Here is a 26,013-nt window from a genome sequence, read left to right as displayed (position 1 = left end):
GAGCCACATCTGCTTCCCAGTTCTAGCTCTTTTTAAATGTTTTTATGCTGTAACTCTGCCTAAGTGTATGAAACATTAAAAAAGTGCCTTTGGTAAGGAATGTTAAAAGTATTTATTTTTATGCCCACTCTCTGTTAAGAAACGTTCTTTTCAGGTAAAAACAAAAAGAGGCCTAATACAAAATGTATTAGTTTTCTTTCACTTTCAGCTAAATTTGTATTTCTTCACTCTCCAAGAAAACATTATACGTGGTTTGAAACTGACCCAAATGAAGCTCTGATTTGGATACATTAATGAATGTACTACATTCATTAAAAATAAGAAAGGCACATTGTCTATTTATCTTCCTTTTTAGTTCTCTTTAGTTTAATAAAATAATCCTTTTCTGTGAAGACCTGAAATTTCAGATAGTTAGGAATATATGTTTCTTGGATTAGAATTTCTTAAATCTAATAATCAGATAGATGCCCAAACTTTTATAAGCCCACTTTTGGTTCCTCTTGAAATAATGCGCACTAGGACTCATGAATGCTACTCATCACGATGACTGATGAGTGGACTGGGAGCCACGTGGGCCCCTGGCCTGGTTCAGCTCAGCAGCACTCTGTCCCATTCAGAGTTTCAGATGTCTGCCCCTCTGCAGAGTCTGGAGGCCAATGTCTATAGCGGCTAAGCATGAAATCCCCTGCTTCTGTTTGTTTCTTTTGTTGCCACAAGTTAATAGGGACAGAGACAGGAGACAGCCCAGAACAAAGCAGAAATAATGGAGTATTTCACCCCAAAAAGGAATGTGGATTGAGAAACACAAAGGGTAGGGCAAAGACAGACTTAGTGTCCTGAGGCAGTGTAATATATTGGCCAAAAGCCTCAGAATGGGACAATTCCGAGCGCGAAAGCCTTCATCTGTGATCTTGAAGCAGCCCACATGGTCCAAAGGTTTGAACCATCTTCTCTAAAACCAATTTATTATGTTTCCCACTATGGTCATAAAGGGTCACAAGATTTTCACCTCAAAAAGTGAGTGGGTTGCTCTATAATGTGGGGAAGAGTCTTTAGCTGAGGTATGCCTGGTGACTAAGGGCCTCTTCACTACACTCCATTGCCCTACTTATTATCCTGTTACTTTAGGTGCTGATATTTGAAAAAGTCATTTGAAGCTATCCACTTTTATTATCATTATTATTATTATTATTATTTTAGGGGGTATCAGGAATTGAACCCAGGACCTCATAACATGTGAAGCAGGTGCTCAACCACTGAGCTACCCCCCGCTCTACACTTTAGGTATAATTTTGATATTACGTTCTTTTCACTTGTTTCCTAGAACTTTCAATGGCTGTAAGACATCAGGGCATATTTGACCTTTGTTTTTCTTCTTAAAAATAGAAAAAAAGGACTAACTGAAAGTTTGCATGTTTATTTATAAGCCATCTCCTTCATATGTATTTTCACAAAATCCAGTTTGTGTATCTTCTCCAATACTCTCCTTCAACACATTTTACTTTATTTATTATTTATTTACTTACTTTATTGAGGATAATTTATATACACATACGTTTAAAGGCAAACAATTTGAGGGCTGTTGCCATGTAGATTTTCTCCCTTATTGCCATGCTTAAAATCAGAAGTCTTTGCAGCCAACATGGGCTTCTCTTAGTAGATAAGATTTGTCCTTTCTAAAGCACAAAAAAGGGTTAAATAAAAGAAACAAACAGGGATTTTTTGTTGACTGTAGAGAGTGGGGAAGGAGAAACTAGGAGCATTTTAGATTCCCTTTGTCTTTCATCCCTACCAGTCCCTTCTTCTCCTTCTTTATCATCTAATTCAACCCTGCAGGAACCTTACAGATAAATTTCTCATCCAGGTCCTTTAACTCTACCGAAAGAAGGAGGTAAGTAAGGCCTCCTTCCCTGGAACATTTTGGTGCAAGTAAGCAGTCAATACACAGATTTGCATTTTCATCTTTTTGTTCAATAACCCAGGCAAACTTGCTTAAAGTTCTCTTTCATTCCCCCAAAACAAAAACAAAATCAAAACCCCAAAAAATGAAAAAAACAATGGAAACCCCTTGATTCTGTTCGTGACCCCGCTTCCAGAAATGGGACCCAAGAGCCCTGGCCCAAGCCCCAGCTCTGACACTTCCTACCCTTTGGGTGCATTTTAGTTGCCTTCTACACAGGGTTTCGCCTCAGGTATTAGAGGTGTATCATTCTGGTAACTCAGAAAACAGCTGTGGAACCACGCTTTGGAGTTCAAACCCTGGCTGCATGCAGGCAAATTACTTAATTTCTTTGGGCCATACTTTCCTCATCTTACAGCAGGAATCATGTAGTACTTTTCTCATTAGGTTGTTTGCAGGAATAAAGGAATTCTTACACGTGAATTGTCTGGAACTCAATAGTGTTAGCTGCCTTTGGTTTTACTTTTTAAGTTATCAGGATACCTACCCTTCCTCATGTCTACTCCAGAACTCAGGTGGCTCTTAGGAATCCTGTAACACATTTTGGTTGTGTTTCCTAATGGCAGATCCATGTTTGACTACTATAGACATAGAAATATTTTCTTTTTAAATTGTTTTAATGTTAGATATTTAGGAACTTCTTAATGCTTTATTCATTAAGCTGGTTTATGTTAGAAAGCACTTCTGGAAATTAACTTCCTTTTAAAAACTTTTTCATTGAGAGTTGGTGAGGGTCAAAATATACAGGTGCCTGTTTTTGGTTTTAAAACCAACCCACCTAGCTAATATACCCACTTAAAATTATGAGTGGCTTTTTTCTTGCTTTTAATTTTTTGTTAATTTTAACAAAGTATTTATCGCGTGCTGCACCAGACCCCACCCTAAGTCTACACAGTAAAAGACCTGGTTGTCTGCGATAGGAGACCTTGCGTTTTTGTCTGGCGAGATCCATATTTAAATAATGAGGAAACAGTGCAGGGCTTGGGCAGTGACTATGGGGAAGTCCCAAAGCTGACTGAAGAAAATTTTCCAGCAACTATACAGAGCTTCAATCAAATTGAAATCATGTTCAGAATAAAATCATGTATTCATGATGTACAACAGAGCATCAATTGAAACAAATGCCATGTCCCAAAAGGCTGGGAATTTAGTGACACTGGATGGTAGGAAATACTGGCAATGCATAGGGCCAGTGCCAGAGTGGGAGGACTTTGAGCAAAACTCTATCTAGAATTAAGGTTGGAGGACATTTCTGTTCCCTGTTATGTCACTGGTCACCTTAGTAGCTGTAGAATTAAATTATTTGAGCCAATAATAGGATGAAGAGTCAGTATGTCTTTGGGTTTGTGTGTGTGGTTCTGTAATCTAATAAATCTTATGGTTAGAAAAAAATACATGTGGCATAGTATTAACTGCAATAGTAGAAGGGTGTGTAAAGGACTAAGGAGTATAAGAAAGGATTACTTCTCTCTGAGGGAATTGAGAAGGGCTTCCCAGAGAAGGTGTAGTTGAATAGAACCTTGAATAGGAATTCATCAATTAGAGAAAGGAGGAAAGAGTCTTTTTGCTGAGCACACAGGACCAACGTGGCACAGAAACATTGAGTGCTCAGATTGTCTGAGGGACTAGTGAGATATTTGGAGGGGAGATGGAGTCAGATTAAGGTGGAAATGTAGAGGGAAATGAGGTGCACATTTAAGTGCTTAATTAGACCATTACTGTGTTGATTCATTGAACATTTACTCACTGAGTACCTATTGTGTATAGTGCTCTGCCAAACCAGCCAAATGTCTGACACTGTTCCCAACCTGAGTGGTGGTTTTTCTGGGGACATTTTGAGATGACCTTGCTGGCTTCATGGTGGACCACCAGGCTGAAAGGCAAGTCCTCATTTTACCCTTGCAATTTTATCTTTTGTTTATCATTACTTATAATACATGTGGCAACCCTCATTTTTCAAACAAATATTCCTAAGAGTTTTGCTTACATTTTTTAGCTAACTCAATTTTCATTTGAAGATTATATGGTTAGATGTTTTATCCAAAGTCATAGGATATTGACTGGTGATTCTATTCTTTGCCCTCTCTTAAGATCTTGGCACACTGTTTCCTCACATGCAGTGTTACTAGAAGCTTGTGGGTGCATGCTATGGAGAAACATCCTATGTCCTGACATAATAAAATAGATACACTGGGTTCTTTTTAAAAGGAGCAAGTCATAATTGACCCTTTATGAAAAGGCCTGTGAACCGATGTATTTGCGGCAACTGAGACTGTGCCCTTGGTTCCCCCACACCCCCTTCCCCCAGAGGGTAAAGTTACAATGTGTGCTGACCCTGTTCTATGTTCCCTGCTGCAAGTGAGGACTAAGAGTTGTCTGTCTTTAGTGTTGTGGGTAGATAGAGCATGCAGAGGCAGCTATGGGCTGATGGAAGGTGAAGTGCCACAGTCTGGGCTGCATGTAGGGCTACCAGTCCCTGGACCAAGGGCTAACTACCACCCATGGTACCTTTGAAAAATGAACATCATGACGAAGTGTTATCCATGGTGCCTTTCTTAGGGGCGTGATGCAATGTGTGGATGCCTCACAAAATCCTGCTGAAGAAAGGACATGGCAGATAGTGGATAGTGTTAAAACATTACTGTTCAGCCATGGGGAAACAGAAGCATGGATATAGGTTTATGGGACTTAAACAGAGTTATACAATGCGTTAGTGTCTGGCCTGGGAATGAAGCCTGAGTTTGCCACTTGCTGTCAGGACTGCCGACAGCATTGTGTTTAGCATTGTACAAGAGTGAAAGGAGCTTACTCTTAACAATGCAGAGGCTGCTTTAGGAGACAAACACAATGAACTTTGGTACAGTATAGTCTAGAGACCAAAATGAGTAATTTTAAGTGAATTGACTATGAGATCCAAAGCTTCATTAGGTTTTAAAAAGGAAAGCAAATGATGACTATGTATAATGTTTAGAAACTGACTTAAAAAACATGAACATTCCTCTTACATTTGAAGTAGCATTTTCTTAAAGTCTTATTTTGTTGGCTTAAAATCTGACACTACTCCTGTCTATGATTTATTTCAAAGATTCTGCCTTGTAATAGTTGTCAATTCAGCCTTTTATGTTCAAGGAACCAAAATACCTCATTTCCATAGCCTATGGTTTTGGGGGGAGACTTTTGTTTTGTTTTGTTTTGTTTTCAGATTTAATTTGGGCTTCTTCCAGAAAAGTCAGAAACACAGAGTCTGGAATTCAGGAAATAGGTTGGGACTGAAATGTTGAATGTCTTTGCCATCTACATGATTGAAAGCATGGGAGTGGGAATGAGATTACTGGGGAGAATAGAGAGAGAGAAGAGAAAAGAAGGGAGTAGAGTAGAATGTCACTCCTAAATTGTCCTTTATGTTAGAAATAGCTCAACTGATACAGACTAAATTAATAGGTGATATAGATATTAATCGACTTGGCTACAAGATTTTTGCACTCTGGATTTTTAAGAGAACATGAAGATGAAATTGTGGAACTTTTGGTTAAAATAACTTGAGTAATGCTGGAATATATTAATAGATAATTTATGTAGGGCAATATGGCAATCAGTCATATTCAATTTAATTTCACATCTAAGATTAAATGATTGTTTGGGCCGGGGTAGTTGGCCCAGTCACCCTCCAGGAGATAGTCCAGGGGAATTGTGGCAGAGGGGCTGAACAAGAAGAATGCCATCCTTCAGAGTAGGAAGAGGTCACCCCCTACAAAGAGTAAAGCAGCCCAGTAAGAAGAGTGATTCTGACTAGTGTTGTTCCTATAATGGTTGTACCTGGCAGAGCTCTCCTAAGGGTGAATAGCTGTTGGCCGTTGGCCATCTTTGAGAGAATGAATGAATGAATGAATGAGTGAATGAATGAATGAATAAAAATAATTAAAAATAAAACTCTTACAGAAAACTCTTATCATGAGCCTGGGAGACTTGTTTTGTCTTGGATATGAAAAAGGCTTGTGAAAAGTCAGACAGTATCAGCCGACCTTCATATGAATCTGGTATGTGATGTGTTGGCATCTAAATTCTGTTTATAGTTGTGGTCATTAATCTTGTAGGAGAAGGCATAATGGAACTAAAGTAAAGCCAAAGAATAGCAACCAATATGATGAAAGAGTAAGAGGGGTTGGTCTATGAAGGCAGACTGTAATAATTAGGACTTCTCAGGTTTGAAAGGCTAAGGCTTAGAGATTAATAAATCCGTGAGAATAGGGATTAAATGACCATAGAATTGTTTACCAGAAGTAGGCAGAATCTCTTAAAAACCAAAGGAAAGTGAATTTAAGACAAAAGCTTTATCCTACTGAGGTAGTAGATCCTGTAGATCAAAACCACTTTTATTGAAACTGAGATTGAGTTCTGGCATTGAAGTGAAGTGAAAAAGAGAAGGGTTTTTCTTATTTTGATACTATTTTTTCAAAGCCTGGGGACCCAGAGAATATTAATCAAGCATCCATTAGCTTTTGCATTTACTTTATTTCTTGTTGAAATGTAAAATGTCATCCATTCTGTAACTGTGTTCATTGAGAGTAGACTGTGTCAGAATCTCTGCTAAGCACTGGAGATACTGGGATGAAGAGGGACAGACATGGTACCCATAGATTGATGACGAATAAGAAACTGTAATTCTCAGTGTAGTGAGTTCACAAAAGTGTGTGAGCCCTTGACACAGAATTTGTTAACTTAGTGTTAGGATCAGAACCGGCTGCCTGAGGAAGAAGTGCTCAAGCCGAGACCTGAAAGCTGATTAGGAATTAGCTAAGCCAAGAATTGGGGGAAGAAGGAACAACATGTGCAAATTCCTTGAGGTGAGAGGGTCAGCATGTGTGGAGTGCATGGAGTTAGGGAAGGAGAGTACAGAGAGTAATGGGCAATGAGGGGGAGGTTGGCTGGAGCAGATTCTGGAGGGGCTTGTAGACCATGGCAAAGTAGGAAGTCACTGAAGGGAATTAAGCAGGTATGATCAGATTATCCTTTTATAACCAAACACAGCTGCTGCAGTGTGAGGAATGGAGAGGGCCCTGTGGAAGAATGGGGCCGTGTGGGAGTAGGTTGTCCAGGTGTTGGTAGTCTGGGCTGGAGGGAAATTGATTCTAAAGCTATTTCAGAGGTTGTTACATGGACTCAATTTGTTGACCAACTAGATGTGGGAAGTGAGGGAGAATCTAGCTTGATTTATGAGAGCATGGCAGTCAATTAGGCCTCAGATTTTATATGAGAGAGCAAAATCAGCACAGACATTTTCTTTAGGTCTCTTCTGTTAACAATCTCCAAATTATCCAGACGTCAGTCTGTCTCTCTTCCTTCCTTCCCACACCTCTCTCCATCCTTCCCTCTTTCTCTCACGAATCATTAGGCCTATGTATTTTGGGCTTTAGGGGATGGCACATGGTTGGCCTCTAATAAATAGATGTTAAGTAAGTAGAAAGATTTTTAAAAAGTGGGGTAGTAACAACAGCAATTAAATTATATCACAAAAGTTGGCAAAGACACCAAGGAAATAGTTGGAAAGAACATCAACTTTTAGAACATAACAAAATAAAATAAAAGATATAAAACTAAAACAAACAAAAAACCTGTGTGAATGAATTTGTATCTTCAAAATCTCCTTGTCTTCAACTTCTGCAGAGCAAACAAGTTTGTGCAGTGCACTAACTACATGACAGTTTATGGTACCGTGAGATCAGGTGACCTGAAAAAGATTTTAGCCAAACTAGGAAGGCAGTGATAAATAACTCTATCTCATGCTTTTTAAAACTACAAGACTAGTGTAAGAATTTTTCTATATACTCTTTGCTCAGCTTCTCAAATTGTTAGCATTTTACCATGTCTTTTCCCTTGCATAGAGGCAGAGATAAATGTTTAAAAATTTCCAAACCTGTTAATTGTGGACACCATGAACCTTCACTTCTAAATACTTAAGTTTGTATTTTCTAAGAACAATGATTTTTCTTTCATAACTACAGTACAGTTATTCAATTCAGGAAATTTAACATTATACAATACCGTTATCTAATATGCAATCTATAGTCAGTCTTTACTGTTGTCCCAATAGTGTTGTTGTTGGGACTTTTTATTCTCCTCATCCAGGATCCAATCTAGTTTGTACTGCATTTCCTTATTATGTGTCTTTGGTCTTCTTGAAGCTAGAATGTTTCTTTGAAGCCTTTGTTGATTTTTAAAACATTGGTATTTTAGAGGGGAGCAGTCCAATTGGTCTGTAGAAGGCTCCTCAATTTGTCTGAAGTTCTCTGATTTTTAGGTTCACGTTGTGCATTTTTGACAGGAATGCTGCATAGTGATGCTGTGTCCCTGGAAGTGTGTTTGTCACAGCAGGAGGGGAGGCATGTGAAGTCCCTGTATGCCTCTGCTACTTCTGAAGTAACCTTTGATCACTTAGTTAAGGTGGTGTGTCCCAGGTTTCTGTACTTTAAAGTTACCAGTTTTCTCTTTAAGATGAATGTTTAATTACATACTAATATTTATTTGTCATTTTAAATGTTTCTAAGGTTTGTTTCCACAGTCTTGTTTAAAAGAGCCACATTATATGTCCCCTCCCTCTCTTGGCAGTGTTTTCGAGCACTTTGCTGCAAGGGACCACCGCCTGCAAGGCCAGAATATGACCTGGTTTGCATAGGCCTCACAGGTTCTGGCAAAACCAGTCTGTTGTCAAAGCTCTGCAGCGAAAGCCCCGAGAATGTTGTATCAACCACAGGTAAGTACCATCTCAGGTTTCTATCCCTTTCACTTTTTTATCCCAATAAGTTGTAGTTTCTTATGCTATTTGTATGATTCCTCTTTCTTTCGTGAATCATTCAGGGTCTAAGTATTTCAGGACCTACAAGTGGGCCTCTAGTAATGGATGTTGAAAGAAGAAAGGGCAAAAACGGTAAGGTAGTAACAACAGTAGGAAATCTCTCCTTTCCTCTTCTCTCCTCTATTTTTGGTTTATTTTAATTTTAAATTCTTTAAAGTACTTTAAATACTTTTTATTTTTTCAAACAAGAGTTGAAGAAAATTTGATAGCATTGAATTGATGCATCCTGTATCCCTCTGGCTGGTCATTTCATTGGCACTGAATAAATCAACCTCAGGAAAGTATTGATATAAACCAGTCCTGTAATTTAGTATTCAGGTTATTTTGACAAAATGATTTCATCTCAGACCAAGTGAGTATCATCCTCCCTTCGAGTGTCCCTCTAGCCTACTTACACTGGTCATATACTCCCTAAACAGATATATCCTAAATCTTCTCTTTAGTTTTTACCCTGAGGATAATGAGCATAAGGGAATATTGATCAAATTTAACTCATGTTGTTTCCTGAGTTGACCAAGGAAAGTCAATCTAGGGTAGTGGTTCTCAGTCAAAGGAATTTTGTCTGTGCGCCCACCCCAGGGACCTTAGATTATTATGTTTGGAGACATTTTTGGTTGTCACAATTTGGGAGAGGGTGCTACTGGCATCTAGTCACTAGAGACCAGGGATACTGCTAAACATCCTACAATTTCAGTAGTGTCAAGGTTGAGAAAACCTGGCTGGGGGCTTTTGGCACTCCCCAGTGCTCCTTAGTCTCTTCCAACAGTCACAGCAGGAAGAAAAAAAAAAGAGTGTAAATTACAGAAAGTAAGGAAAGGGTAGGGTAAGATAGTATCTTGGAAAGTTGAAAAGATTGTTCATTCAGCCAGCTGTTTTTTTGAGCACCTACTATATGCTAGGTATAGTGTTAGACATTGGGGATAAGTATATATATAAACTATAATCCTAGCATTCCGGTAGAGTTTAGTCTCCTGGCCACATCCACATTATGTTCATGCCCAGAAATGATACAAAACAAGGGAGTGATTAGTATTGTTTGGAAAGGGGAACAGGGAAAGATGCACAATGGAATTTTCGATATTTGATCTTAAAGCTAAGTAAACCTGGTAGAGAATGGGGTGGAGAAGAGGATTTCAGGACTTGGGAGTGAGGGGGAAGCTCCTGTGAAGGCAGTGAGGTGTGAAGAGACTTCCAGGGGACCACAAGGAATTCTGCATGGCTTCAGTGTATGGTCAGTAGAATGCCAGGAGATGAATCACAAGAAATAGGCAATGGTTGACTCTTGACAAACCTTTTACAGAATGCTTAGGAATTTGAGCTTTTCCTGTAGATAGTACAGTGTAGACTCACTGGAGTTTTTTAAGCAAGGAAACAACATGATAAGATGACCATTTGAGAAGGATCATGCTGACCATGATGTGGAGGCTGAATTGTGGGGCACATAAATGAGGCAGAGTTAGAAAATTATTATAATAGTGTCGCATTGATTATGAAGGCCTTAACTAAGTCAGTGACAGAGGAATAGAGGTGTTTGACATACAGGTTTTATCAATATATGTTGAATAAGTGAACTTCAGTAAATGGAGGCTATGTGGTATTTTTATGTAAAGTATCCTCATTGAACCTTATAACAGCCTATGTCAAGTATTATTATTTTATCCCTATTCCATTGTTAAATCATCTGAGGCTCTAAGGTATAGTGGTATAGCTGATGTCACACAGCTAGTGAAACAGGTAGGCTGTTAGTTCCTAACTTCAAATAAGTCTAGTGGTACTCAATGCTTAGGATTTCTAATGGGAGTATTTATTTGCTAGTTGTATATAAAGTTGTGCATATCTGTTGAGTAATGTATTATGAAGTTATACAAGCTTCATTAGCTTAAAAATTCTTTTCAGTAAAACAATTTCGCAAAATGTATGTAGGAGTAATACAAAGTATACTTTTCTTCACTGTTCAGAATTATAAACAGAGGAAACACTGTTGCGGAGGAGGGCAGTTTTGAATTATAGTGTAAAAATTATCTTTATTATTTTTTTATAATTTATTTGTAAATTATAATGTAGTGTTTTATATTTGCTTTTTTATCTATTATACATATTTTCTTTTTACTGAAACCCATTATAACATTATGGGGTAGCTGATTTTCTGATGAGTTAGATATTAGGTTGGCTAACCTTTTAGATATAAAAATTCTATGAGTTATCATTATTTTGAAACTGGCATTGTGCCTCTTTGGAGTTTATTTGGAGGCCTCTGCCATCAAGAAGTTTACACCTGGATTATGAAGATAAGTTTTCTGGTGATAAAATAGTTCATATTTATTGGATGCTTAATATATGCCAGGCCTATTACTAAAACAGAATATGTTATGTGACATTGATTTAGATTGATTTAGATACTTAAGGTGATAAAATAGACAAGGATTCCTGTTCTTTGGAGTTTACGTCTAGTATCTGCATTTGACAGAGAGTCTGAACAAGGCGGACACTATGCAATGTTATATACATCAAATGTGGCCAAGAGGTTAAAAGAACCAGAGTCAAATAATGTAAGCATAAAGCTAAAGTCTGAGGAAAAGCTTTTAGATTTGGTGACAATGTGGTCACTAAATGACCTGTAATAGAATAGTTTTAGTAGAGTATTAGGGTAGAAAACAACCTGAGAAATGAGAGATAATGATCAAGAAGAGGGATTAAGGTATATTCTTCCCTTTTATTCTTGGTGTTTTGGCTAAGATTTCATATGGACTCCTCAATCAAGAAAATAGGCACCAAAAGAGAAAGCAGTATTAAAGGAAGTGATTTTTTAAAAGAAAGATGCCATATGAGCATTGTTTGTAGACAAAGGTATAAGGGTGGTGGACAGGGGAAATGGAAAAATTGAGATGATAAATAGAGGATAGTGAACAACAGTGAGTGAGGAGTTCTGATTCTGGCCACAGGCACTGGGAAACAGGAGACAAATGTGTAAGCTTAATGATGGCCCCAGCTTACTGCCTTGAGAGAGCTTCCAACCATGGTGCAGTTTCAGGGGGATTGAGGTGGAGCTAGGTAGACTCTCTGGGTTGAGAAGACAGAACTGAGAGTTTGTGGAGACTAAGGCACTTAAAGGTCATAGACAGAATACTGAAAAGGAGATCTGCAGAGAGTCTCCCTTGAGTATTAAGCAAGCTTTTCAAGATGTGCACAGAAGGAAACTACTTGAGGTGAGAGAAAGAACTGTCTGAAATGATTAGGGCACCAGTGTTTACTGCTCACATAGGGCTGAGATCTGTGCCTGTTCACACCAGGTGTACTGGAAAAGCTCATAATCTGAATATTATTGGATAGAGTGCTCAGGAAGGTCTTGCCTCATTAGCACTAGGTTGACTTCTGCTCTGGACCTGCCTAACAAATCATTCTAGTATAACCCAAAGAATCAAACTGTTTCCTAGTAATTCAAATGCATCCCAGAACAGAGCTGTAGAAGATTTACAAAAAATAAAAATATCCATTACCCAACAAGGTAAAATTCACAATGTTGGGCATCCAATCAAAAATTACCAGATATTCAAAGAAGCTGGAAAGCATGACTCATAATGAGAAGAATAATCAATCAAATCTGACCCAGAACTGACCCAGATGTTAGCATTAGCAAAGAAGAACATTAAACAGTTATTATTAGGAAAACGTGACTCATAATGAGGAGAATAATAAATCAAAGTTGACCCAGAACTGACAGATATTATAATTAGCAAAAAAAAGTTATAGAAACTGTATTATCCTTAAGTAGAGACTTGGAAAATGTAAAAAAGGACTTGTACAAAACTTCTAGAGATGAATACTACAATATCTGATTTAAAGTAGGCACCAGAAGAGATTAATGGTAAATTAAACATTGCAAAAGAAAATATTAATGAATTGGAAAGCATTAGACATAGAAACGACCCAAAATTAAAAACTGAGAGAAGAAAGACTTTTTAAAAAAGAAAGGAGCATCAGTGAGCTGTTGGACAATTTCAAGTAGCCTAATATATGGATAATTGGAGGCCTGAAAATGGTGGGGGAGGGAAAGAAAAAGTTTTTTTTTTTTTTGAAGAAATAATGGCTGAAATGTTTTCTAATTAAAAAAAAACAAACACTATAAACCCCACAGATACTAGAAGCTCATTAATCCCCAAGCATAAGAAACATGAACAGGGAAGCGGATGCAGCTCAACTGATAGAGCTTCAGCCTACCATATGGGAGGACCTGGGTTTGATCCCTGGGGCCTCCTGGTGAAAAAGAAAATGAGAAAGCATGCCCACACAGCAAGCCAGTGGTGAGCCAGTACCTGCATGAGTGCCCATGTGGTGAGTCAGTGCCCCATGCAGGTGAGTTATGCAGCAAGATGATGATCCATCAAAAGAGAGACAAGGGAAGAATCAAGGTGAAGCACCACAGAAACCAGGAACAGCAGTGGCACAACTGACAGGGAACCTCTCTCCCCATCATCAGAGGTCTCCAGAATTGAATCCTGGTGAATCCTAGAGGAGAGAAAATGAGAAGAGAAGACAACACAGACAGCAAAAACAGCAGGGTGGGAGGAGGGGAAGGAGAGAAAATAAATAAAAATAAATAAATATATTTAAAATAAGAAACATGAACAAAATTATACCCCTACACATCATGCTCAAATAGCTCAAAATCATTGTTAAAGAGAAAATCTTAAAAGCAGAGAAAAAGGACATGTTACAAGTAAAGGATCAAAGATAAGATTGGTATCAGATTTCTCACTGGAAACAATACAAGCAAGAAGACAGTGAAGGAGAGGCCCTGCATGATCAAGGTGATGGAGTAAGACACTTCATGTCTTTGTCCCTGCACAAAAGCTTTGAACAACCAACAAGAACTAGCAGAAACATCTTCCTCAGCTCCAGAAAACAGTTAAAGGATTGCAATAAATGGGTGAATGCCAAATCAAGAGCTACGTAGAGGTGGTAGGCTCTGGTGGCATGCTGATCCAGGAAGGAAAAGAATAATTTTTGTGCACATACTGGGAGCATGTATGTTTGGCAAAATTTGTCTGGTGGCAACCTGAGGGACTCGCCATCCCAGAACTTGCCCTGCATGTAGAAGGCAGTTTACAGAGCTGTAGAATGCTTTGAGAGAGCAGTCAAGTTGTGATGCCTGGAGCAAGGGATTGCTGGCTGTAGGGTGTATGCCTACAGTGCTGAGACAATAAAGAAACTGTTTCCTAGGGAAGAGGGGCCATTTGAAACCATATAAATGGGAGAATGCCCAAGGTCACATGTGTATGCCCAAGACAAGAGGCCCCTACATTTTGGCCTACAGCTATTCTCCAAACTCATTGTATATATAAGCCCTGAAGAAGAGTACTTGCACAGGTCAGTCTGCAAGAATTAAGAAAAGTGTTTTCTTTTTTTCCTTTAGTCTTTTTTGCTTGTTTGTTTTGTGAACTCTTGGCATTCAAAGAAAGCTCTGTCATAACACTAGTTGAGTTCAAGCTTAAGGAAAAGATGCTTTAGAGTTAAATTCCAGTGATAGTGATAACACATTAAAATACCAAAATATTCAGGTTTCAACAAAAGGTTACAATACATAAAACAGAGAAACAGAAAGTGATATTCCAGGCAAAGGACAAGTTAAAGCATTAGAAAGCATTGGAGAAGACCAGAGCTAAAGGAAATCATGGAAGCAATAGATGCAAGATGCACACAGTGAGAATATCAATGGAGAGATGGAAATTATGACAAGTATGCAAACAGAGCAGAAGACCACAGTTATAGAAATAAAAAATTCCCTGCTAGAGTTTAACACAAGGTTGGAGCTGGCAAAAGAAAGAATCTGTGATCTTGAAGATAAGGCAATTGAAGTTATTCAGTCTGAGAAGCAGAAAGAAGAAAGAATGAAAAAAACTGAACAAAGCCTGAGGAATCTTTGGGATGCCATCAAGTTTACCAATACATACATGCATTGTGGGTGTCCCAGAAAGAGAAAGAGAAAGGAAGGGGCAGAGAGAATGTTAAATGAAACAATGGCAGAAAACTTCCCACATACAGCAAAAGGCATGAATATACACATCCAAGATACTCAACAAACCCCAAATAGGATAAATCCAAATAGACCCATACTGTGATATATTATAATCAAACTGTCAAATGTCAGATATAGAAAGAATTCTGGAAAACATGAAAGAAGAATGTGTCACATACTCAATAAGATTAAGTGTTGATTTCTTATCAGAAACCATGTAGGCAAGAAGACAGTGAGGTAACATATATTAAATGTGGAAAGCATAAAAGAGCCAACCAAGAATTCCATATCCAGCAAAACTGTCTTTCAAAATGAGGGAGAGACTAAGACATTTCCAGATATGCAAAAGCTGAGGGAGTTCCTCATCACCAGACTGACCCTGCAAGGAATGCCCAAAAGAGTTCTGCAGGTTGAAGGAAAAGAACAATAGAAGTAGATTGAAGCCACCTGAAGAAATAAAGATCTCATCAGTGAGGGTAAGAAATGCCAGTACTACCATATTTTTGGTTTGTAGTTTCACTTTTTCCTTCCTATAGGATATAAAAGGCAAATACATGAAATGTATTGATAAATTAGTGATTTTAGACTCATGATTTATAAGCCGTGTAATTTGTGACAAGAGCTATGTAAAGTTGGGGGGACAAAGAGTTATAGGAGCATAGTTTATATATACTATTAAAGTTAAGTTGGTATCAAAGCAAGTGACATAGTTATAGATTTAGGATGAAAATATTGGAGAATGTGCAAGTTCATAGAGAAAGAAGTTAGAGTACAGGTTGCCAGGAGTGGGGGGCCAGGGGAAATGGAGAGTTATTGTGTAATGGTTATAGGATTTCTGTTTGGGGAGATGGGAAAGTTATAATAATAGAAGATGGTGAGAGTACTGCAATATTATGAATATGATTAATTCCATTGAATGGTGTGCCTTGAAATTGTTAAGATAGGAAAGTTTATGTTGTATGTATAATAGAGCAACTGACGAGACAATGACAGTTAAATAAATACATGATCCTGGGTGGGAGCTAGTAAGGGAGAAGAAAAGCTCAAAGGGATGTTATTGGAACATAAGAAAAAAATTGAAATATAGACTGTAAGCTTTATATCAGTATTAAATTTCTTGAATTTGATAACTGCACTTACAGAATAACCTTGTCCTTAGGCAATGTACATGGGGGTATTAAGTGTTCAAGAAACATCACATATATAACCTGCACTCGAGCGTTCAGGAAATGAATTTATAAATGGATAGACAGAGATAGATGGATAGATAAAATGATATCACAAATGTGGCAAAATGTTAAAATTGGTGGATAAAAGAAAGGAAAAATACAGTAGAGCAGTTCCTTTAAACTAAAAGTAAAATAACCATAACCTGTACCCAGCAAAATATCTTTCAAAATTAAAGACAAAATAAAGACTTTCACATATACAAAATGTGAAAGAATTTACTACTACCAGACCAGGTCTGCATTACTAGAAATGTTAAAGAAAGTCTCTCAGGCAGAAGGAGAATGATAGCAGATGGAGTTTTGGATCTACACAAAGAAATGAAGAACACCAAAACTAGATGGGTAAATATGTAAGATTTATTTGTTGTTATTTTAGTATCTTTAAAATATAGATGATAATTTAAATAAAAGCAACAATAATACATTGTGGAGTTTATAACATATATAATAATACGATACAGGAGAACAACAGTATAAATGCCAGGGATGGGTGGGGAAAGGAAGAACACTATTATAAAGTTCTTCGAGTATGTATGGAATGTAAAATAGCTCTTGAAGGTAGTCTATTTTGACAAAAAGCCAATGAAAAATGAAAAAATTTTGTTGGAGGAGTTCTAAGAGTTGGAAAGAGGACCTACTTCAGAGTTTGTTTCTTAATAGTACATATTATAGGAAAGGTCCTTCCATCCAATTTCAGCAAGTCAAGACTACCTTTTCTTTAGAAGGAGAGAGAATCCAAACCACTGGAATGGTAACTTTGGGAGTCATTCACATTTGACATACTTTTAAAAAGAAACCTAAATTGTCAAAACTCAAAGGGCCATGAAATCCTCCAGAGATTAAGACCTGCTGGTGGAAAAGGAAAACTGGGTAGTTTGAACCTTAATCTAAAAACAAGAGTGAATTCTGCCCAGACTGAATTCCTTCACTGTATATGCACAAGGAATTTGTTGATAAGAGGGGTTGTTAAACTGTAGATTATACAAATGTTCTTTTTTTTTTTCTTTTTAAACCAGAGTAATGGAATCTAAAGCCTTTGAATAATATATTGAGGCTACATGGAGAATAATGTAGAGAAAACTGAGCACTTGGAATTGAAAAATGTGGAACATATCTCTTAGAGATATATACTACTGCACTTGAAAAACTGTCGAACAGTGCATCTTTCAGTTAAAATAGAAAAGATCATGATAATTTCAAAGAAACATAGAAAAGGTCCATGAAAATTTGAATGTGACATTTCAATAACTTAAGTATTATCTATCTATCTATCTATATATTAAGTCAATAAGAGAAACAAGTTGAAAAGTTAAATTTTGATATCCATTAAAGGACTGTATTTTATAAATGCCAGTAGATTAAACCTTTTTATGATACTGAAATCATATTTAGAAGAATTTTACTGGACTATTGTCCAAACATCACAGAACTGCCATTCCATAAATCATGTCCTTGTTCCAGATCAAGGCCAACAAATCTGTGGAATGTCTTTCCTTTCTGTAGTTTCTTAGAGTGAACCAGTGATATAGCCTGTGCATTAAAATCAAAATTATTTCCAAGAGTACCTAGTCTCCAAGATGGCCAAATAAGTAATAAAGGCCCTACAGTCTTTGAATGTTCAGAAGGGATGTGAGACTAAATGTGTATTCAGGGCTGCCTCCAGACAATGTGGAGCTATGCTAATCCAAACTGGCTTGGATGTAGAGAATATGTAACTCACCTAGAAGAAATAACCTATCTGATACTAAGATCTGAAGAACCTAACCAAAGGTCTGTTTACCATCACTGTTAGTCTTCCTAATCCTATATCCTCTGTATAAAAAGGTCTAGAAAAAGCTGTTCGGGGCTCGGTTTTTATTAAGACAAGAGTCCGCCGAGCCCGGCCGGTCGAAATAAACCAACTTCCTTCTCGGTACTCTCGTGTCCTGTCCTTCAAAACCGCGCCTATCCGAATTTCTCCACTACACCAGGAGTTTCAGAAGCACACACCAAGTGTCCGTGTGCATGCACGTGTGTGTGGCAAGTAGTGGTGGGGTTCGATGTTGGAGATTCAAGTAAAATACTCATGTTTTCTACTGATCAATAAAAATAGACCAACCTGCCTTTCAAAACTAATTATTTCCCCTAAAGATTCACTAAGTCATGTATTTTTTAAAGTTTGCAGGGTTAAATCTTATTTGAGTTTTCCATCTTACTAACGTGAGTTAGATAGACCAGGAAAAAATGACCGAATGACTTAGGCTTCAGCAGTTAAGTTGTTTGAATGAAGCCTGGGGAGACTGACCCAAGAGGCCTTCAGCCAAATACTAGAGGTCATTGATAATAGGCTCAGTTGTTAGTGTTGTTTCTTTATTCTTTGTCTAATAGAAATAATGGAGTCCTAATGTTAGAGGAAATCGTAAAGAGCTAAGCTAGTGTAGCCATTTTGCAGATAAGACTTTGAGGCCAAGAGAAAAATTTCGCCTGTGGGTCTAAGAGCTGGGCCTAGGATCCTAGGACAGTGCTTTTGTCATTTCATCATACTGCCTTTCTGTGGAGAGCATCAGAATTTAGTTGCTTTTTGAAACAGCAGCAGAGACATGGACAAGTAGATGTAAGAAGCATAGAGCTCCATCCAGATTGATCTGGTGGTTGGTGGTTGGTGGTTGATGGTGGCTTCCAAGTCCTGGTTGTAGTTCTGGCACGTCTGCATGTCATCACAGTGGGAAGCTGAGGAGAGGTGGTGGCAGGACCTTGGAGTGGTCTGAGGATGCTGTGAGGAAGTGGCGGAGAGCTGGCTCAGAGCGGCTAGCCAATGAGGGCAAGCACCAGTTCCCTTCAAGCACTGTTGAACAAACCGAAAACCGTGATTCTCCGCAAAAACATCTGACCAGTATTTTTTAAATTATTATTACCACTACAATTCTTACTGTTACCACTGCTTCCCTAATATAGCAGAGTTTGAAGCCACACATGATTTTGAACATGAAAAATTGAAGCATTCAGTAGTGGTTTGGTAACTGTGATGGTTTGAAGCTTTATGGACCCCAGAAAATTATGTTCTTACAGTTGATCCATTCCTGTGGTTGTAAACCTATCATAAGTAGGGCCTTTTGATTAAGTTATTACAGTTGGGGCATGGCCTAGGATGGGTCTTAATCCTCTTGCTGGAGTGTTTTATAAAGGGAATGAACATGGGAGAGAGACAGAAAGAGAAAGCCACAGAGACCATAAGCTGAAAGCAGCAAAACCAGGAAGAGAAGAGAGTTGTTAGCAGATACCGCCATGTGTCTTGTCATGTGACAGAGGAGTCCAGGATCTCTGGCATTTGGTCTTTAGGGAGAAAGCATCACCTAATGATGCCTGGATTTAGACATTTTCATGGCCTCAGAATTATAAGTTTTTAAGATAATAAATCCCCATTGTTAAAGGCAACCCATTTCTGGTATATGGCCTTTGACAGCCTAGCAGACTAAAACAATAGTCATTATATTGATCTGATTTTTTAGTTTTATTTATTTAAAAAATGCTTTATAGCACATACTTTGTGCTATTTATTTGTATTCACAGTTAAGGAAACTGAAGCACAGGGAGATTAAATAACTTGCTCAAAGTCAAACAAGTAATAAGTGGTAGGACCAGAATTTTAACACAGATATTCTGGCTCTAGAGTCCATGCTACACGATGATTTTTTTTCCTCAAAGCAAACTTTGAGAAAGGTATTTCAATGGTTTGACCTTTGTATCCCCACTAAATATATTAATTCTCCCCTTGACCTATTCTAACCCATTGTAAAGGAATTAAATACAGTTGGTCTGATAGTCACCCTTTATGGTTTCCTTTCTGGTGAACGGAAATGTGACTTTAAATTTTTAACTCTCTTTAATCCTTGAAAATGTTTAGAATAACAAAAAAAATACTGTTTCTCTTCCCTGAACAGTAAATTTTCTTATTTTCTGGATTGATTATCTAGGCTTTGCTCTCTGAACATTAATTACCACAGTTATACTGTAAAAATAATATGAAGACAGCAATATGGAAGATTGCATATACCTTTGCAGTATAAATCTAGCCATACGTATTCTGTTTGGGGAGAAAGCATTTATGAGCATTTTGCAGAAACATTTATATGCCTATAAATAAAACTTTTAGGTTACTTTCCTTAGTGTAAACACTTGAGGACATTTTTTTTATAGCCAATTTATTATATATACTGTGCAAGGGTTTAATGACAGAAACTGTTATAATTTGCCAGTTGGATTAATAAATTTCAATAGTGTATTTTGCATATGTGTGCAGCATATTTCTGGAAGGGTATTACTTTTCTTTGGGCGCCTGCATATTGTCAGCTTTTGAGAATCAAAGCAGATTAAACATTGCTGGTACACTCTATACATGTTTCTTTGTCAGAGCTGGGACCTGCCCTACTTCTTTGGAAATTCCATACTAGAGTTGTCCTGAACATAACCACTAATAGACTGCCTAGCATTTGCCTAGGACCTTTCGTTTTCAGCGTTTCATAATTATTGCCTTTTTAAAAAAGAAGATTTATTTATTTATTTATTGCTTCCCCCCCCCCCCCCCCCCCCCCCGTTGTCTGCCCTTGTGTCCATACTCTGTTCTGTGACTGCTTCTATCCTTATCAGCGGCACAGGAATCTGTGTTTCTTTTTGTTGCGTCATCTTGCTGTGTCAGCTCTCTGTGTACGCGGCGCCGTTCTTGGGCAGGCTACACTTTCTTTCGCTCTGGGCGACTCTCCTTATGGGGTGGGGGACACCCCTGCGTGGCACGGCACTCCTTGCGCGCATCAGCACTGCTCATGGGCCAGCTTCACATGGGTCAAGGAGGCCCGGGGTTTGAACTGTGGACTTCCCATATGGTAGGCGGACGCCCTATCCATTGGGCCAAGTCTGCTTCCCACAGTCATTGCCTTTTAATCCATATGACACCAGTCTGAGGTAGGGAGATACACTCAAGCATCTAAGTCTCCTGCAGGCTAATTTTAGTGCCAGCAGGAGTATTATGATTGGTACTGACTTTCCTTAATTTCCCAGAGGCCAGACACCTGGACAGACTTTTCCTGCAGGCCCAGGTATGTACTATTATTTCAGCTTCATGGAACTCCTCATCATTCCTTATGCTATTTCACTAAGATTCAGGGGCTGCATGCACCATTAACCATAATGCTATGTCTACAGTTAGTCTGCATTAAACTCAATAAGGAAGGGTATGTTTTAGAAGATTCTTGGCGGGGCCCAAAGAATGTTTACTCTCTGTATGGCAAATTTCAACTGTTCATACCTCTGTCACTCTAACAAAGGTAATTTTCATTCAGTGGTAACTTTCACAGCTCCAGCTTAAGTACTTAAAGCATTAAATGAACTCTCAGAATTTCTCTCTTGTGACTTTATAATGTATTCAGGCAGGCACAAAGTATGTATACATAATGTTTGAATCATAAACAGTTAAACTTTGATTAGTTGAAATATAGTGCCATATATTGTATGCTTATTGTGTACCAGGCACTGTGATAAACACAATATGTATATTATCACATACAGCTCTTTGAAGTAGAATAAATAAATCCCTATTTTCTACATGGGAAAGCCAAACCTAGAAGGTTGCCTCTAGTCACAGTGCTTATAAGTTACAGAGCTAGAATTTAAATCTGCTTCTGTCTGACTCCAAAGTCAATTCTTCAACCATTAGATACTACTGCCTTAGATATAAGGTAATGTATAGGATCTTAAAAGTTCTGAGACAACATATAGCAAATGAGTGATACAAATAGGTCAGAATAAAAAGATGCATAATGATTTCCTTTTTTAAAACAAATTAATTGTTCTCATTCACATGAGTCTTTATTTTTATTTTTACCTTTCTAGGTACTTATAACTTGCCTCAAGTGAAAAGTTTTTGCATGTTTTTTATATTACTCTTTATAATTTCTTGAAAAGGGGACCGCATTTTATTCATTATTTAATGGTACATATTATTTAATATGTACAGTTAAGTAATACATAAAACATTAGATGGAATTGATGCTCAGAAATTACTGATAGATTAACTTCAAAAATTAGTGGGGGGAAGCAGATGTGAATTAAGTGATTGGGCTCCTGCCTACCACCTGTGAGGTCCATGGTTCAGTTCCTGGTGCCTCCTAATGAAGATAGCGATCTGGTGCAATGGGCAGGCATGGTGAGCTGACGAGACAAGATGATTCAACAAGAGACACAAGAGGAAAAACAACAAAAGCGGGGAACAGAGGTGACTTAAGTGATTAGGTGCCTCCCCCCACATTGGAGGCCCCAGGTTTGGTTGCAGTGCCTCCTAAAGAAACAAAGATGAACAGACCCAGCAAGCGCAAACAATGAGAGGGTGAGGAGAGATAAAATAAGTATTAGTGGGACTTTTATTTTTTTATTAAAGATTTATTTTTTATTTATTTCTCTCCCCTCCCACCCCCCCTCCAAGTTTGTTTGCTTTCTCTGTCCATTCACTGTGTGTTCTTCTGTGTCCATCTGTATTTTTGTCAGTGGCACTGGGAATCTGTGTCTCTTTTTTGTTGCATCATCTTGCTGCATCAGCTCTCTGTGTATGCGGCACCACTCCTGGGCAGGCTGCACTTTTTTCTCATGGGGCGACTCTCCTTAAGGGGCGCACTCCTTGTTCGTGGGGCTCCCCAATGTGGGGGGCACCCCTGCATGGCAAGGCACTCCTTGTGCACATTAGCACTGTGCATGGGCCAGCTCACCACATGGGTCAGGAGGGCCTGGGTTTGAACCCTGGACCTCCCATGTGGTAGGCGGATGCTCTGTCAGTTGAGCCAAATCCACTTCCCAGTAGGACTTTTAATTGAAAAAGATATACATGTAAATAGCAAAACATTCCAATAAAAGAGAAGAGTCTCCCTTCTATTTAAGACCTCCAGGTCTCTAGTTCTCCCCAGAGTAGTTACAAGTTCTAGTTTCTGTGATCTTTTGAGAAATATTCAGTATATATATATATATTTGCATGTGTGTTTGTAGGTATATACACACTCACATATGTTTTGAGTAATTTCATTGATTTGAATTGAAATAGTAAATTCCCAAATAGTTAGCCATAGAACAGAACTATACCCTAGATACATTTTTAATAATGGGTACCTATGCATCGATAGATTATTATGATTGTACTTTTAAGAAAATGTGCATATAACCATGTCCTTAAAAGAAAATGTTGAAGATTGTGAGAAGATAGCAGAGTAAGAAGCTTCAGAAAACAGTCCCTCTACCAAAATAACTATTGAACTTTCAGGAACTGTCTGAATCAACTGCTTTGAAACTTTGGAGTCTAGGGGAACACCATCCGGCGTTGAGAGAGCAGGAGGAAAAGGCTGGTAAATTGCATTAAGTCCAGGGAGTTTCACCCTTTGCTGTGGCTACCATCCCCTTTTTCTAGCCTCTTGGCAAGCACCAGTGGGGACGGGAGCTTTGGAGCGCAGGCCCCTGGCACAGCTTCTGGCACCAGGGTGGGACTTAAAGATCTAGTCCTCCAGACTCTGTATGTATGCTGTCTGATCCCAAATCTCTACCTTTGATGTGCTATTTCAGGCTGCTTGGCTCTGAGGACAGCCATTTTTTCAACTCACTCCAGGCAAAGACCACAGTAATTCCTCAGAACTATGAAAAACAGCTAAAGGGGAGCTGCATTAACTGGGCAAATGTTGAATTAAGAAAAAAACAGCAGTCCCATTGGGGATCCCTGGTCCTGTTCCAGAGGAAACACTGGCTCCTATTTGCATACTGGGGTGCATGTTTGGCACTGCCAATCCTGTGGAAGTGGGACGGAGTAGTCTTGGGGATTTTTCTCAGACTAGCCCTCCCAGAGTTTATCCTGAATACAGAGGGCATGGCTTGCAGACAACTGGGATGGTATGAGAAACAATTAAGTTGAGGCTGCCTGGGGCAAAGGAGTACCTGTATTAAGTCACTGAAGAGAGCATCCAGGACCAGAGGAGGTCTATTTCAAAGGGAGTAGAGGGGTAGTTCACTTGAATTCCTGTACATTTTAAACTGGGAATTCCTAAGGCTCCATGGCTCTGGCTCCACAAAAGATCTGATAAGACAGAAAGGATACTTTACCTCCCATCTGCCTTGGGCTTATCTTGATAAGAGGTCTTAGCTCTGAAGACCACCAGTCAAAGCAGAGCCAATAGAAAAAGACTGTGAAAGGTGCTTTTTCCCTTGGTTTGTTTATTTTGATTAGCTCTTGGCATTCTAGAAAATCTGTGTCATATCACTTGCTGGATACAAACTTAAGGAACAACTTAAGGACAAAACCCCAGGCATAGCACTTTAAAATATTAAGATGTACATAGTGCAACAGAACAACAAAAACAAGGGGGAGTGAATGTGGCTCAAGCAGATGAGCACATGCCTCCCACATGGGAGGTCCTGGGTTCAGTTCCCAGTGCCTCCCAACAACAACAAAAAACAATAAGAACAAGCAAAAAAAAACCCAACAACTCGAAAACTGATGTGACTCAGTGGTTGAGCACCAGCTTCCCACATATGAGGTCCTGGGTTCAATCCCCCCAGCTCCTAGTACCTCAAAAAAAACAAGACAGGAAATGATGATCCATTCAAAGGAACAAGATAAATTTGTATAAACTATCAATGATAGTTTGACTTACCAGACAGAGACTTTAAAATAATGATCTTCAGTATGCTCAAGGAGATAAAGGAAAACACAGAGAAAGAACTAAAGGATATGAGGAAAACACTGAATAAACCATATGGGAATCTCTCCAGAGAAATACTGGAATTGAAGAACACAATAACTAAAATGAAAAATTTCCTAGTTAGCTTCAACAGCAGATTGGCAGTGGCAAAAGAAAGAATCAGTGATCTCAAAGAAAAGACAATAGAAATGATTCACGCTGTGCAGCAGAAAGAAAAAAAGAATAAAAAGGAGGGAACAGAGCTTAAGAGATCTGTGTGATAGCATCACATGTACCAGTATGCATGCTATGGGAACTCCAGAAGGAAAGAGAGAAAGGAGCAGAAGCCATGTTCAAAGAAATAATGGTAGAAAACTTCTCAAATGGAATGGAAGGGGGTGGGGGTAGGGGAGTTGATTAAGACGTTTTCAGATAAACAAAAGCTAGATGAGGTTTTTACTACCAGAACTGCCCTGTAAGCAACGTTAAAGAGAGTTCTTCAGAATGAAAAAAAGGACACTAAACAGTGAATCAAAGCAGCATAAAGAAAGACAGGCCTCTGGTTGAGGTAATCAAATAGGTGATTATGAATGCCACTATTAGTGTATGTTCTGTTATGTAACTACACTCTTTCTTACAGGTGCTAAAATGTAAGTGCATGAAAAGTATGATAAATTAACAGTTTCAGACATAAATGTACAAAGATGGGGTAGAGGTATAGTGTATAAGCTATTGAGGATGTCAAGTTAGTATCAAATCAGATATGATTATTTCAGATTTAGGATGTTAAGTTTTAACCACATGGTAACCAAAGAAATTACATTAAAAAAAAAAAAAAGAACCAGAAATGAGAAGGACTAAAAATGGTATAATACAAAACAACCAAATGAATAAGGAAGTAAACATTACTGGAAGAATTGAATGTCAAAAATGATATAAGACAAGTACAAAAGAGTGAATGACCAAGTTCTGCATTGTCAGTAGTTATGCCTAAATAAAATAGATTTTAAGTCAAAAGCTGTTACGAGAGGGAAGCAGACTTGGTCCAATGGATAGGGCGTCCGCCCACCACGTGGAAGGTCCGTGGTTCAAACCCCAGGCCTCCTTGACCCGTGTGGAGCTGGCCTATGTGCAGTGCTGATGTGCGCAAGGAGTGCCATGCCACACACGGTGTCCCCCGCGTAGGGAAGCCTCACGTGCAAGGAATGTGCCCCATAAGGACAGTCGCCCAGTGCGAAAGAAAGTGCAGTCTGCCCAGGAATGGGTGCCAC

General features: G+C 38.5%; 1 protein-coding gene across 4 annotated transcripts in view; it reads left to right on the top strand.

Annotated features, from left to right (window-relative positions):
- Window positions 1–26,013, top strand: part of ARL15 (ARF like GTPase 15) — a 442,869-nt gene that overhangs the window by 141,694 nt on the left and 275,162 nt on the right. For all 4 annotated transcript variants that reach the window (XM_071208115.1, XM_058308932.2, XM_071208116.1 and 1 more), the window contains one exon: window positions 8,567–8,711. In XM_071208115.1, the coding sequence (XP_071064216.1) occupies window positions 8,567–8,711 (145 nt within the window). The remainder of the gene's footprint in view (window positions 1–8,566; window positions 8,712–26,013) is intronic.

This window comes from Dasypus novemcinctus, chromosome 2, assembly GCF_030445035.2.
Source record: "Dasypus novemcinctus isolate mDasNov1 chromosome 2, mDasNov1.1.hap2, whole genome shotgun sequence".
In the NCBI taxonomy this organism is placed as follows: Eukaryota; Metazoa; Chordata; class Mammalia; order Cingulata; family Dasypodidae; genus Dasypus; species Dasypus novemcinctus.
The sequence above is the reverse complement of the archived record's forward strand: the minus strand, read 5'-3'. Positions and strand labels throughout refer to the sequence as shown.